Source organism: Psammomys obesus, unplaced genomic scaffold, assembly GCF_907164565.1.
Source record: "Psammomys obesus unplaced genomic scaffold, mPsaObe1.curated_primary_1811, whole genome shotgun sequence".
NCBI classification, from domain to species: Eukaryota; Metazoa; Chordata; class Mammalia; order Rodentia; family Muridae; genus Psammomys; species Psammomys obesus.
In genome coordinates, this window is record NW_026585895.1 from 50882633 (window position 1) to 50898394 (window position 15762).

Consider the following 15762-nt stretch of genomic DNA (forward strand, 5'->3'; position numbering starts at 1 on the left):
TGTTGGTCTAAGTTTGTCAACTGTTCTTTTTTAAGAAACTGTAAGAACCAGGGCATGGTGGCACATGCCTTTAATCTCAGCACGTGAGGCAGAGGCAGCGGGTGATCTGACTTGAAGGCCAAGTTGGTCTACTTGAGCTCCAGGCCATCCAAGAGCTACTTTGCTGTCCAAACACAAAAAAAGTGTATTTTGTTTTCAACGTGTGAGTACATGTGCACGTGTAGGTGCCTTCTAACACAAGAGCAATGTCCCAGGAGCTGGAAGGAGCTGCTGGTGGTTGTGAGCTCTTGCCAGATGTGCGGCTGGAACAGTATGCACTCTCAACTGGTTCTCTCCTTTGCCTCCCGGGTGGGTGCCCCACCTCCCACACCACAGCTTCTTCACCATTGAACTCTCTCCGGCCCCAATCTCTGAAGTTTTATTCATGGGTGGGAATGGCTCAGATGCTGTAGTCATTTGAATGACAATGGCCCCCACAGGTCCCCAGTTGGTGAAACTGGGAAGAATTAGGCATGGAGGTGTGTCATTGGTGGACGCTTGGGGGTTTCAAAGGACTCCCGCGATTCCTGGTGCTCCCAGTGTGGATCAAGACATGAGCTCTCTGTTGTGCGGTCCACAATGATGAACTCTGACCCTCTGAAGCAATAAGTTGCCTTGGTCATTGTGTTTTATTATAGGAAGGAAAAGCCCAGTGCCAGCTAGAAAAAAGTGATCTCTCTGAAGAAGGTGGTTTGCTTATGGTTGGTGATGGGGGAGGGGTGCTGTGGATTAACCCTAGGCCCTTGGAGCTAGAGAGATGGCCCAGCAGTTCAGAGTACCTGTTGTTCTTACTAAGAACCAGGGTTCAATTCCCAGCACTCATGGTGGTTCTCAAGCATCCACACCTCCAGTATAAGGGACTGATGCCCTCTTCTAACTTAAGAGAGCACCAGGAACATAGATGTTACACAGCACATACATACTTGAAGGCCACTCACACAAAAAATACATGGATCCAATTTAAAAATTAATGAAAAACGGGGCTGGAGAGATGGCTCAGCACTGGCTGTTCTTCCAGAGGACCTGGGTTCAATTCCTGGCACGTACATGGCAGCTCACAACTGTCTGTAACTCCAGTTCCAGAGGACCTGACTCCCTCACACAGACATACATGTGGGCCAAACACTAAATATACATAAAAATAATTTTAAAAAACTCGATGAAAAACAAAACCCTAGGTGCTTGCACATGTATATACTAATCAAGCGTTCTACACCACTCCATCTTTCAAATACAGAGAAATACAAAATGGCCCCCAAATCCTACCACACAAAGTAGGTAGCAACATAAAACTATAGGCACATCCCACGTCCTGCTGCTAGTTGTAAAGGCCTGACAAAGTGCTGCCATGGGTGCTTTATCTTATGAAATGACCAAAGGAGCAACAGCCCATCTGCTTTATGATGAAGTCGGAGGCATCAAGTACTCTCCAAATTCACACAAATTTTATCATTAAAAAGATGTTTTTATTCAGACATGGTCTCATGAAACCCAGGGTGGCCTCAATTATGTAGCTGTGGATAACACTGAAAGGCTCCTCCTGCTTCCTTCAAGTGATTGGACAACAGGTGTGTGCCACCACACTCTGCTTATCCTTTTTAAAATGAGGGGATGGAGGAGATCAAAGACGTTTTAAATAATCAATCATACAAACTTTATTTCCTGTAAACTCACACAAAAATTTCAAAAAAAAAAAAAAAAGAATTCCAAAGATACAAACAGAAATGTAAAGCAGTGAGATAGGAACTACGACTGTAAGGCCAGATGAACGTGAACTTCTGTCAAGTACCTGGGAACAAGCAGCCTCTAGAAACACAGGCACAGGAGGTCCCCACTGGCACTACAGAAAACACTGCTTCCTGCCCCGCTCATCAAGAAGGAAAGAAAAGCAGTGCTCGAATTGGCCGCACATCTACTAAAATTGGAACGATACAGAGAAGATTAGCATGGTCCCTGTGCAAGGATGACACCCAAGTTCCTGAAGGGTTCCGTATTTTTCTTGCCATTAAAAGGTGGTGAGTTAAAGTGGCAACAGCACCGTGAACAGGATACACTGTTAAAAGCACACTTGCAACTTTTAGGTTTGTGTTGAAACAATTCAGTGAATACACCTGCTGTAGCTGTGACTATGCCAGTTGCCATGTACTAAGGAATGCAAACAAGCTGCTCATTTGTAACTACAGACTCCAAGGGAGCATGACTCCATGAGCCCTGACTAAATGTTACATCTTTCTGCCTCCATAGTCTTTTTATGCTGATAAAAGCAGATTCACTCAGTTAGCAATTTACCTGATTTCACTATTTCTTGATAAGAATAGTTTTATATTTATTAAAAATAAAAATAAAAAAATAAACTTAAAAAAAAAAGGAAAGAGCAATGTTAGGCATTCACAGTCCAAGGAGGACTCCTGCTGCTTCCAGCTTAGAGAAAGCCAAAAGAGAAATGCTGAAAGGAGCCTGCCAGGGAAAGTCTGTCCAAACATCCCCTGAGGAAAGGAAGCAGACTCTGCAAAGTGACAGGGATTTAAAAATCTGGTACCTAATGTAACAAATATAAGGCTGTGAAGATCATTAAAAAATTACATCAGGTTCACAGATGAGGAATAAGAACTAGGTTCTTCCTAGTTCACCCCTGGCAGCTCTAGGGACTTTCCTGGCATAAATTGAGGAATAGACCCTGAGCACATTTGATCACTGGAAGAAAAAGCCAGTGGGCTTGCCAGCTATGGGTTGGCAACTCCTCAGTTCCCTGGCATCAGGCAAGGGCTTCATACCCTGGACAGGTGGCCTCAAGCAGGAGGAGACCGGGAGCGGATGGGTGAGCTCGTCAGGTAGGAGGATGTATAGGTGCCATCCCCAAACACGTTGGCATAGGAGGACTTGAGGAACTGGACATAATTCTGCATGCTGCGATTAGTGCTCTCAGACTGCTCCAGGCGGTCCTTCAAATCCTGTAGCCGGGTCTGGTATCTACGATCCGCCTGATAGTACAAACAGAGACCAAGAATAAGAAGGTGACAATGGGCAACCCGAAACACAGGCATTCATTTAGGCGCCAGCACTGGCAGAGGCACAGAGGGCCTGTGATTGAAATGGTTTTATCCCCCTTGGGCTTGTCAGGAAAGTTAACTGGGCTTTTTTGTGTTGTTTTATTTTACTTTTTTGCTGGGCTTGTTTGCTTGATTTGGGTTTTCTATTTGTTAGTTTTGTTTTGTTTTAGGGTTTTTTGTTTGTGTTTTCTCTGTGCAACCCTGGCTGTCCCAAAACTTGCTCTGTAGACTACAGGCTGGCCTTGAACTCAGATCTGACTGGCCCTGCCTCTGAGTGCTGAGATGAAAGGCATGCTCCATCACCTTTACTGTTGTGAGCCTCGGCCTCACCAAGCTGCCCAGACAACTCGGTAGGTGGCCTTGAATTAGCTGCAGTTTCCCTCACTTAGCCTCCTGGGGGCAGGAATGACAGCAACATGCACTGAGTCAACAGACTGGGCTGTGTTTGTTTTCATTTTATTATTTGACAAAGAGTCTCACTGCATATCCATGGAGCTTCAAGGAACCTGGTGCTTGCTTTTAGCCTCCACAGAGAAACACACACACACACAGCCTTTCAGAAAGTTATTTGATCTCTGTGAGTTCAAGGCCAGGTTGGTCTACAGAGTGAGTTGCAGGACAGCCAGGGCTCCACAGAGAAACCCTGTCTCCAAAAACAAAGTTATTTGGGAATTAAGCAAGGTATTGCTGGGTTATACTTTTATCCCCAAAACCTCCACCCTGATTCCAGTTTATAGGTTTACACTCCTATCATCGATTTATAAGGGCTAAAGGGCTGCTCTCCTCACACATCCTCAGAGCCATGTAAGCACCTGTAAGGACTGATGTAGCCAAGGCTGGCCTCAAATTTGCTCTGTAGCTGAGCATGATGTTGAATTTATGGTCCCTGTGAGGTCACAAGCATGCACCATCCTGCCTGTTTTGTTTTAATAACTGCAAATGGATTGAACCCAGGGCTTCAAACATGCAAAGCAAGTACTCTGTTCAACTGAGGTTTATCCTCAGCTACTTTCCCTTAAACATTTCACCATATGGGTTCTGAGGATCAAACTCAGCGTGTCAGGCTTGGTGACGAGTGCTTTACCTCACTTCACTTCAACATAAAAACTATTAAGCTGGGCGTGGAAGCACACACCATTAATCCTGGTAACACAAGAGGCAGACCAAGGCAGATCTCTGTGAGTTTGAGGCCATCCTGGTCTACAGACAAGATAAGACAAGGCTACATAGTGAGACCCTATTTTTTTTTTTATTTTTTAAAAAACTTTTATAGCTGGGCAGTGATGGTGCACGCCTTTAATCCCACTGCTTGGGAGACAGAGGCAGGTGGATCTCTGTGAGTTCAAGGCTAGCCTGGTCTACAAAGTGAGTCCCAAGATGGCCAGGGCTTATACAGAGAAACTGTCTCGAACACAAAACAAAACAGCTTTATTATTATTATATTGAGGTAGTTCCTTCTGTTACAAGTTTCCATGGGACCTTTACCATGAAGGGATGCTGAAGATCTTCTCTGAATTAACAGGTTCATGTGACTCATCTTTATGGTTATCTGTGTGCTGTTACAGCCACTGATCTGCATGTGCTGAACTAACCACACGCCTGCAATCACACTAACTTGGCCATAGGCTATGATCAACTGTGTTCTAAACCTCTACTTCTAAGAATTTGGGGCCTTCTGCATCGATGTGCATCAACGAAACTGGTTTATAGTTGTCTTTTTTCATTGTGTCCTTACTTCTTGTATCAAGATAATGATGGCTTCGTAGTATATTTTGATTTTATATCCTGTTACTTTGCTGTAAGTGCCTTCCAATTCAAAGGATTTTCTTGTAATCTACTTTATAAACAGGTTGAGAAAAGATATTAGCTCTTGTTTGTTTGGTGCACACCTTTAATAATAGCACCAGGGAGAAAAAGGCAGGTCTATCTCTGTGAGTTCAGGCCAGCCTGGTTTAAACACAGAGTTCCAGCACATGTACGGTAACATACAGGGATTCTGTCTCGTAAATAAACAAAAACAAACAACTTTGGTAGAATGAATCTATCTGACCTTTTCTTTGTTGGGAGACTTGACTGCCAATTTTGAGATAGGTCTTACTATGTAGCCCTGGCTGCCCCCAAACTCACGATGTTGACCTGGGCGGCCTTGGATTCAAAGATTTGTCTGCCTCTGCCTCCCTCCTCAATCCAGGTACTGGATTGAAGGCGTATGACACCAGACTTCTTGGCAGAGGTCTTCAATAGCAGAGGCCACAGGCTAGCCAAGGGTAAAGTAGAACTTCTGATTCTACCTCTTCTTTTCTGTTTGTTATTTATTTTCATTTTAATGTGTATGTTTTGTCTGCATGTGTTTCAGTGTTTCCCACGTGTGTGCCTGGTGCCCTGGGATTCACAAGAAGGCATCAAATATCCTGGAACTAGACGGACAGTTATGAGCTACCATATGGACACTGGAAATGGAACTGCAAGAGCAGACAGCACTCTTACAGCTGAGCCATCTTCTCTGGGCCCTGATTCCACTGTTTCCAAGTAGGATATTATCCAGCTCTCAAATGCTAGAAATTACAGGTGTGTACCACCGGGCCCAGTATATGCAGTGGGACTTGAAACTTTGTCATTGTAGGCAAGCAACCTACCAACTGAGCTATGACCCCCAGACTCAGAGTTGGATGTTAAAATCACCCTGTTATCCCATCAGGACCCATCTGAACTGTGCTATCTGGTCTTATGAAATCAGGAACCCCAACATTAGGCACATATATCACTTTTACATTTTTTGTTTTGTTTTTCGAGACAGGGTTTTTCTGTGTAGCCACGGCTGTCCTGGAATTCACCCTGTAGAAGAGGTTGGCCTCAAATTCACAGATCTGGCTCTGCCTCTGCTTCCCAAGAGTACTGTTGGATTAAAAGCAGGCACCACCAAACTGTTTGTTATATCTTCTTGCTTAATTATTCTCATTATTAATCTACAGTGACTTTGAATCTCCTCTAATTTTGAAGTTTACTTCTCAAGACATCACAATACCTACACCAGCTTGTTTTGGGCTCCCAATGGCATAGCAGATAAGTTACCATCCTTTTTACATCTGTCTGAGTCTACCAGTGAGGTCTGTTTCTTGGACATATATTGTTAGGTCTTAGCTTTTTACCCAAGTCAGTCTTGTCTCATGGGTCAGCTGAGGCTAGCTATATTTAAGGCTATTATTTACTAAGTCCTGTAGTTTTGTTAGTTGTTTTACTTATCTTCTGTTTTTTGCAGTTTTCTCTATCAGTAATAAAGGTTTGCTTACTGTGTCAGGGAAGATGCCACATTCCTTCCTAATCCTCTTGTGAAATTTATTCCCACCCTGTGCTCTTCTGATTGAGACTTTCTTCCCTATGTATAGTCTTTAATTATCTTCTGCAGTAAATGGAAATTATGAACTCTCTTAATATATATTTATCTTGAGGTTTCCTTGTACTTCAGACCATTTTAAGAGATAGCTTTGATGACCACAATTATTTACTTGATTGGCAATTATTTACTTTGAAGGTTTGAAATGCATTATATTCCATACTAACCTGGCTTTTGGGTAGCTGAGAGATCTGGTGTTAGTTTTACAGCATTTGCCTTTGTGAGATAGTGCTTTTTCCCTTAGGGTGGCATATACAGATAAATGCAGTGTTTGAGTGGCCAGAAGTGTTGCATCCCCTGGAGTTGGAGTCAATTTAAGCCACCAGATATGGGGGCTCCACAGCAGACTCAGGTCCTCTATAATCCTAACCTTGGAGCATCTCTCCAGCCCCACTCATTAGCTGTCAATCTTTCATCTTTTGCTTTGACATACTGACTTTAACATTTCTTTAGAGGTTTTTCTGGGTCCTACGCATTTGTGGCTGTAAATACCTCATGTTTGAGTGTTGATCTCTTTGTTTTAATATGTGTGAATAATGCTCATTGATCATGGATTCTCTATGTCTTCTTGGCTCCTTCTGTCCTGATAGATTTTAGGTTTGGGCTCTTGATGGTATCTGAGAATTCTCTGTGGTCATGTTTGGGGTTTTTGTTTATTTTTCTGTTTTTGTTTTATTGAGACAGGGTCTCCCTATTATTTAGTTCTGGCTGTCCTAGAATAAGCTGGCATCAAATTTAGAGAACCCCCTGCCACTGCCTCTGATGTGGGGGATTGAAGGTGTACAGCCACCATGCCTGGCTGTCTGCATTTTCTTGCTGATATCTGAATGTAATCTTTTGGGGCCCATGGTGTCCTCCATTCCAGATCCTCTTTCTTCTGCTTGGTTTAGTCTGTTGATTGATGCTTTCTCCTGTTTCCAATTCATCTTGTCACTTCCAATTTTTTTTCCCCATAATTGTAACTTCTTTTTTAATTTTTTATCTTTGTTGCTTTCTCATCCACATTTCCCTGATTCTAGACTTAAATCCATCTGCTTGATTGTATCCTACCTTCAGGTCACTTATCATTTTTACCACCAAATGTCTGAGATGTTCATCTGGCATATCATCTACTTCATTGCTTTTGAGAAGTTGATATTCTCAACTTGGATGACCATGCTGCCTTCATTTTCATGTTTGCACTGGTACACAGTGCAAAAAGAGGGTGCCAGATCCCTCAGAACAAGAGTTACAAGGGTTTGTGAAATGCCTGGCTTATTATGTGGATGCTGGAATATGAACTCCAGCCCTCATGACCCAAGAGCAGTGCCTTTTAACCAGTGTGCCCATGAGGGTATCATCTCCCCTGAAACTGTAATTGCAGACTAAACTGCCACATGGTTGCTAGGAAACTGATCCCAGGTCTTCTCCAAGAGCAAATAGTGCTCATGACTACTGAGCCGGCTCTCCAGGCCCCATTTGGAGTCTTCTTGTTTATCAGTCTACTCTTGAAGGCTCAGTCCCGGCATCACAAGTTGAGGAAACACAGACATGAGCTAGCTTCAGCTTGCTCTCTGAACACCAGAGAACTGGTGCTGCTTTTACTTCTCAAGAGTTGCCTTCTTCTCCTCTGCACTTGTCAGGCTTTGGCTTCCTCTATGGATTTTCAAAGTTTTTCCTCTCTTTGGAATAAGAGTTATTTTTGTTTACTTTGACTCTCTCGCCCACCATTTTAACCCTAAAAGAAATTTGGTAATCGCAAGTCTATGGATATGCTAAAGCTGTTCAGCTGTACAAGAATTTTTATGGGCATAAAGGACATCTTGTCAATCTGATTTTAGGAAGGGATGTAACAGGAGCCATAGCTCAGTAGTGGCAGCCTGCCTAACAGTCAAGGCCCTGTGTTCAATACCTAGTACCAAAAATGGGATAAAGGTCTACCCAGAGTATCCTTAAAAGGTGGCAAGGTGACTGGAGATAATAACCTCTGTGAGACTCATGAAAACACCAGCAGTCAGCTTTGCCTGCAGCCCAAGGAAGCCCTGCCCACTGGCCCAGCTCACATCATCACGAGTCCGCCGCAGCTGGCCAAGTTCTGTCTTGGTCCTGCTCAGCTGGGTCTCAAGGTCCAGGATTTTGCTCTGGGCTACTCGCTCCTTGGAGAGCGCCTGCTCTTTGGTTTGCTCCACCTGCACAAAAAGTACAGAGACAGGGCTACCTTACCTGACAGAGAGAAGGCTCCCATACTCACTGACCAGTCACAGCCCACTGGCACATCAGTAAGCAAAACTTTCCTTAGAGCCTCAGAGCAGAAACTAACTAGAGGGACACTCTCTTTAAAAAAAAAAAAAAAAAAAAAAAAAAAATTAATTTATTAGCCAGGGGTGGTTGTACATGCCTTTAATCCCAGCGCAGAGGCAGGTGGATCGCTGTGAGTTTGAGGCCAGCCTGGTCTACAAAGTGAGTCCAGGACAGCCAGGGCTCTGTTACCCAGAGAAACCCTGTCTCAAAACAAAACAAAAAATTTTAATTAATTAATTTTTTAACAGTTATTTCTTTAGGAGGGTTTTTCTATGTATCTTTGGCTTGTTCTGAACTCACTTTGTACACCAGGCTGGCCTCAAACTCAAGAGATATGGTTGCCTCTGCCTCCGTAAGTGCTGGGATTAAAAGCGTGTGCCACCATGACTGGGTTATTTGCTTTTTAAATTTTATGTGCATTGATGTTTTGCCAACATCTATGCCATGCGGGGGCTGGAAATTGAACTTGGGTCCTCTGGAAGAGCAGACAGTGCTTTTACTGCTGAGCCATCTCTCCAGCCTGGAGGAAAGCTCTTACTACCTTGCCTGACCTTTTCCAGCGTCCCTAAAATGTTGAAAAAGCCTTCCTGAGTGTCAGGAGAGCAAAAAGTAAATGAGCACTACTATAAAGGGCTGACCAATCCTCACAACATATTCAGGGTAAGATATTACTGTACCCATCCTTCAGATGGGAGAGTAGGCTGAGAATGGTTAGGGCACAGAGCTAACTAAGAGTACAGTGACTGACCTGCCGCCTGGCATCTTCAATGGCATTCTCCAACTGCCTGGCCAAGGAGCCGCACTCCCTCGTTTTCTCCTCCAGCCGAAGCTGAGCCTGGTGGATTGCCTCCTCCCTCTTGGCAATCACCTGTAGGAACTCGACATTCTGGGCGCTGGTGGCCTCCAGTTTCCTAGGTGAGAGCACTCCATCAGACCCTGCAATGACCTACATGTCTTGATCCACTGCCAGGGGGCTGCTGCCTCCCCTGAACTGGGAATCTCGTCACTTGAAGAATCTCCGTGAATCTCCAAGGAGCCACAGGAAGAAACAGAAAGCATTTCAGATCAGCAAGGTCACTGTTGGACTGTGCAACTGAAACAGGCGGTCACAGTGAGGAGTGGGAGGATTACAAGTGTAACTGAGTGCACAAGGTACCCCTTGCACACCGTCACACAGAGAACAGCAACCTGTAGCTCACAGAGGGCCTGCCATTATCAACCCATTCCAGGAATAAGGGAGCTGAGCCCAGTGAAAGCAGGATGAACGGGATTGAGGTCAGCACAGCTGGCAGGTCTGTTACCTTTAAAACCCAGCTCAGCAAAGACTTCAGCTGAGCCACACAGCACCTTATTTGAAAAACGCAGGACAGGTATGGCTACCCTATCTTACACAATGTCTCCCCTGTTCTTCTGGAACATCTTTCTCTTTGAGGAACACCACAAGTCCTACTGAACCTAGCTACATTTTGTGGACCAGTGTGACAGAGCAGAGGTGGAACAAAGGAGGCTACCTGTTCCGCCCCTGTAGGCTGTACTGGCCTCTGAGGCAATTAAGACCCCAAGATATTAGTTCTTAGCCCTCCAGTTTTTATTTCTTGAGACAGGGTTTTATTACATAGCCCAGGCTGGCCTCCAGCTGGCATCAATCTTCCTGCCTCAGCCTGCCAAGTACTGGGATTAGTGATGTGCACCACACCTGGCTCCTGGTCCTCTGCTTACAGATGCTAACACGCTTCTGGAGGAAGAGTTCCCAGAATGAGGAGCAGCTTTCGTAGGCACCAGCTATGCACACCTGGGCAAGTCACAATCTTTCTCTTGGCTTGGCTTTCTTATAGATACCATCTAGGTAGTTCACACCTATGATCCCAGTTCTCAGGGGGCAAAGGCAAGAGGAGTGACTGTCTCAAAGAGCCAAAAAACAGGGCAGGCAAGTGGGTAAAGTTGCTTACTCCAAGTCTTATGACCTGAGTTCAATCCCCAGGAAGAAAACAGATTCTCACAAGTTGTCCTCTGACATCCACACCCATGCAACTTGTTAATACTAGGCACAAATAATAGGTAAAATTAGGCTTAAAAAAGAAGCTAGAGAGATGGCTTGGTGGTTAACAGCACATACTGCTCTTGCAAAGATCCCAGGCTCAGTTCCCAGCACCTACATCAGGCAGCTCACAACTGCTTCTAACTCCAGCTGGAGGGGATCTGCGCCTCTGGCCTCTGTGGGTACCTGTGCTCACATGCACACACTCCCACATGTTCACAAATACATATAATTAAAAATAAAGCAAATCTTCAAAAAAATTAAGTCACTAGTTAACAGTACCAGCTGACAAACATATACAACTAGCTTATCTTGCAAGGGAGATGCTAGAGCTAGACCCCTTTAGGAGGACCCCCTTCCTGAGGACTGCTGTGACTCATCAACTGGCATATTACGTCTATACTGATCCTTCCTCAGACAAGGAAGAAGGCTTGGAAGAATTTTTAAAAATCTACCCAAGGTCAGAAGAAGGTAAGTGTCTGAACTGGACGCAAAGCCAATCTGAAGCCCAGTGCTGTAAACCTCACCTGTAACTGCTACGACAGCCTGAAAGTAAAAAGAGTCAGATCAGGGAGGTTGCAGGAATGCTGGTTGGCAGCACATGGGCATTCTGGCTGCTTCATTCAAGACAGGCCCTGTTGGTCTGCTTGGCCTGAGCACGCCTCTGAGATAATGGTGCCTACCAGCATACTATCCTCGATCATACGGTCACACAGCATCCCTCCAGGCTGACACCCACTTCCTCTTGCCCACAACGCTTACCACTGAAATGCAAGCAGCTCTTCCTTTGAGTTCTGCCTAGCACCTTCCAGGGCCTTGAGTCCCTCAAATACTTCGGCACACTAAGCATAAAGCAGCTAAGCGGCAGAAAGTCTCAAGTCCTAGGAGGAGGACAGACATGGGACCAAGTGCCTCTAACCTCTCCAGTTCATCCACCTTCAGACTCAGTTGTTTATTTTCCTTCTGGGAAGCCTGATGTTTCTCTCTCGCCATCTCCAGCTTGTCCCCCTGATGTTCAATCTAAAATGACAGGAACGCAGGTTTGTTTACGAGGGAATTTCCCATAAAGGCAAGTAATGTAGGAATTCTCCCTTCTCCCTGTGATGTCATCCACACCCTGGAAAGAGGCACGTTGCCCTCAGCAGTGTCCCATATTCAACGAACAACCTGGAAGAAAAGAAGAGAGCAGGGGCAGGGCAGACACACCTCCCACACAGGAGAACACAGGTTAAATGCTGGAGAGCCACAACTTTGATTCCTTCCTGATTAGGAGAGGCCCCCAGCGGCCCAGCTGAGATGGTAGGTAGTACACACAAACAGTAGCTCATTGTACAAGGACCCACTGAGCTTTCCCAATTATGTTGTTGATTTCATCTCCCTTAACAGGGCAAGGCAGCAAGGCAATAGAACCACTTTGACTCATCTGGGCCAGCAAGTCTGAGAAGTTATCCTGAGTGTTGCTTTATGTGAGACTCTCAGGTGTAAGAGCTCAAGATACCCTCTGAGGACGTTCAAGTCAGGAAGCAGTGGGTTCAAATTCCTGTGAATACTGAGCATCTCTGTGACATAGGGACTCACTGGTCCCCTCTAGGTCCCAGGCTATTATTGGAGAAATAACCCACACACTGCATCAGGTTCCTGGGGCATGAAATGACAACGTGCAGGAGCCAGGCGGGTGCTCAGAGCAGAAGCTTCCCTTTATGGCTGCCCAAGGAAACAATCAGGAGAGGCATGGGGCACAGTGGAACATGACTGCAATCACAGTGTTCTGGAGGTAGAGGCAGGGTTAGGAGGTTACGGTCATCTTTGGCTACACAGTAAGTTCAAAGCAGCCTGGGCTACCCTGTTCTCAACAAAATAAAAAATAAATAAAAAAGGCCAGGCATAGTGGCACACACCTTTAATCCCAGCACTCTGGAAGCAGAGGGAGGCAGATCTCTGTGAGTTCGAGGCCAGCCTGGTCTACAAATTAAGTCCAGGACAGCCAGGACTTGTTACACAGAGAAAGCCTGTCTCAAAAACAAAACAAAACAAACAAACAAAAAAAAAAAAAACCTAAAAGAAAGAAGAAAAAAAGATAAGATTTTAAAAAGTGTGAGAGACCTGGCCCAATGAGATAAAAAAAAAAAAAATGAGTGGTGTATGATGTCTGGACAATGCAGGCAGGAGTCATATGCCAGTAACTGAGAGATAGATTTTGCTTCTGGATAATGGGGCTGCTTGCTTCTGTCTCTCATAACAGAATCCCAGGTAGTAGATCTGTGGAAAACAAGGAGAGGCAGTTAAAGCTTGAGAAAGATGGAACAAAGAACAAACAATGGCCAGGTGTCTCCTGGGTCTCCTTTCTGTGGCTGAGGGTCGAAGGATAGCGGCGGGATATGCAGGGCAGAAGTAGGCAGAGCATGGATGGCCATAGCAGGAGGGCCCAAAGGCTCCCAGAGTGGCGAGTCCTATAGCTACAATCATTTTGTGCAACACGAAACATTTGGCACACCAGACTTTTATTTCACAGCACTGATGATAGCTCACTCCTTTCAGAAATCGGCAGCCAAGAAAAAGGAAGTGGTCCTCCCTTGGGGGGTGTGCAGCTCATCTCGGTAAGCGGGACCCCGCTCGGGCCAGTTCGTGGGATCCCTTCTGCCAGTCCCTTACCCGGCTGCGCAGGTCTGAAATGATGGCTGTGAGGTCGATGTTCTTCCTCTCGTAGCCCTGCAGCTGGTCTTGGCACTCAGCCAGCTTGGCCTCCGTGATCTTGAGAATGTCAGGCAGCTGTTGCAGGTCAGCCAGCTGTGACTGGAACTGCCGGCGGGCCTGAAGCAGAAAGAAAAGCCCACCGTTGGCAAGATCCTGACTGAGAATAGGATGGGCCTTCCCATCCTGTACAGCAGGGCTACTCCAGTACCAAAGACCTTGCAAAACCCACAGGGAGCAGCTGGCCTGCTCTCCCACAGGCCACACAGGCTGATCTTTGCAGGGCACACTTGAGCCTGCCTTGCCACTTGTGGTGGCCATTCATTTAAGTCAGCAATATCAGTGGCAACACCAGGATTCAGCACCATCCTGAGGGCTCTGCAGTCACTTTATTTGAACAATAATAAAGAAGGCACAGTTGTAGCCACAAAAAAACACTAAGGGTACAGGGATCAAACTTAGATCAAACTTAGCTAAAACCTGGAAAAGCCAGGATTACAGGCTGGTCTAACTCCAAAGCCCCTAGGAAGGCAGCCATGATGATACAAAAATCAGGGGATATTAGAAATAGCTGGCTCTGCTCCATGCTTGAGCTTTAGTAAGACTAAAGACCTGAGAGGAGACAGGCAGTGAGCTGCTCTAGAGACTAGTGGCTAAGCCCGACTCAGACCGTCTAGGAAGTTATCATTTGGCAATCACTACACACCATTCAGACACCCTCCAGAAGAGATGGAAGACACACTCATGGATGCTACACAACGATTCTGGGCAGGATAAAATAGGCATTCAAATACCTGGCCACAGGGTGGATCAGAGTCCACTTAACCAAAAGGGGCAGAAAAGAAGAGGAAAGGAAAGGAAAGGAAAAGAAAAGAAAAGGAAAAGGAAAGGAAAGAAAAGAAGAAAGAAAGAAAAGGAAAGGAAAGGAAAGAAAAGAAAAAGAAAAAAGAAAAGAAAACTCACAAGGGAAAAAAATGGAACTAGAAAGCATAGCATAGAGAAAAGACAGAGAGGACAACAAAGAGAACAGACAGGGTGGGTTGGGAACCAGACAGAAAATCAGGTACTCTTGTGGGCCAAATCAAGCAGGGTCAAGGGCACAGGGCAGTGAGAGAGCAAGAAAGGGGGACAGTACCGCCTCGATCTCTTTGTTCATCTCATCTTTAAGGATCTTGTTCTCTTTGTCGCAGCGCTCTAGCTGGGCGGCCACTTCATCAGCCTCCAATCTTGTTTTCATCACCTAAGGAAAAAAACCACAATGGGGGCTCTTGGGCAGAACCCTCCTCTCCCATCTGAAAGGCCTAGCAGTGAGCTGCCAAACAGGGGACCAGGCCACACAAGGGGTCTACCTGGCTCTTATAGTTGTCGATCATCCCCTCATAGTTCTTCACTGATGCCTTGAGCTGCTGGACCTCCAGGTGAGCCTGGTTGAGCTTGTCCTCCATAGGGGCAAAGCTAGCCTAAAGAAGGGAGTGCTTGTGAGCAACGAAAAAGAAGGGTCAAGATCAGGGCTCCTGACCCGCAGTCTACTTCTAGAAACCAGCAAACAACATGCCTCCATACAGTAATTTTCATCAGCGAGTTTCTGAATAAGTCTCCTAAAGTGACCACTCCAGTGGACAGATATAATGACAAATAAATGGTATTTCTCATTCCAAAAGCAATACACAACCACCAGAGGAAAAAGAAGGCTTGGTTTGGCTGAGTGGTAACTCACTTGCCTAGCATGCTAAAAAGAAAATCAATATAAAACACTTGAGTCACATGCCCAAGGCTCAAGAGTTGGCCACAGAAATATTGTTCCATAACTTGTTTCAGGAATAAACAAAGTGTATGATGCCTTCAAAACTTGCAAAATACTTTTTTAAAATTAACAACGTTGTAAATGTATGTCCAAGGCAATTGATTCCCCCATCTCTCCTGGTAGTTAACTGGTTTTGCAATGCAGATAAATAGGAAACAGGAGTGAGAGCAAGAATGAACTAACACTCATGAATGAATGGTGGGCCAAGGAGGACGATTGCAAGTTTGAGTCTAGTTAGGGCAAAACAATACACTGTCCAAAAGAAAAAGAGAAGGGCCGAAGTGGGAAGGGAAGAGAGAGAGAGAGAAAAAAAAAAAAAGATAAGGCTTAAATTAAGATGCTGACCTAAAGAAAAGGGTTGGGAGTACAGACTCATAGTACAGTGCTCCTAGCACGGGCAAGGCTCTGTAGTCTGTCCTCAGCATCACAGAAAAAGGGAGGGAGATGGGGGAGCACACAGCCCAAA

At 45.3% G+C, this 15762-nt stretch overlaps 1 protein-coding gene and 1 non-coding gene across 13 annotated transcripts in view; one reads left to right on the forward strand and one right to left on the reverse strand.

Moving 5' to 3' along the window:
• Nucleotides 1-1508: 1508 nt before the first annotated feature.
• Nucleotides 1509-15762, reverse strand: part of Odf2 (outer dense fiber of sperm tails 2) — a 43742-nt gene continuing 29488 nt past the window's right edge. For 10 of the 12 annotated variants that reach the window (XM_055600085.1, XM_055600088.1, XM_055600087.1 and 7 more), the window contains 7 exons: nt 14842-14952; nt 14628-14732; nt 13454-13612; nt 11721-11821; nt 9512-9674; nt 8526-8651; nt 1509-3020 (listed from right to left, as the gene is read on the reverse strand). In XM_055600085.1, coding sequence (XP_055456060.1) covers nt 2829-3020; nt 8526-8651; nt 9512-9674; nt 11721-11821; nt 13454-13612; nt 14628-14732; nt 14842-14952 — 957 coding nt within the window. In that variant the 3' untranslated portion in view covers nt 1509-2828. The other 2 variants (XM_055600091.1, XM_055600092.1) reach the window with 2 other exon arrangements.
• Nucleotides 1931-2037, forward strand: LOC129671805 (U6 spliceosomal RNA). Its single transcript, XR_008719396.1, has one exon. It is a non-coding gene; the product is annotated as a U6 spliceosomal RNA (small nuclear RNA).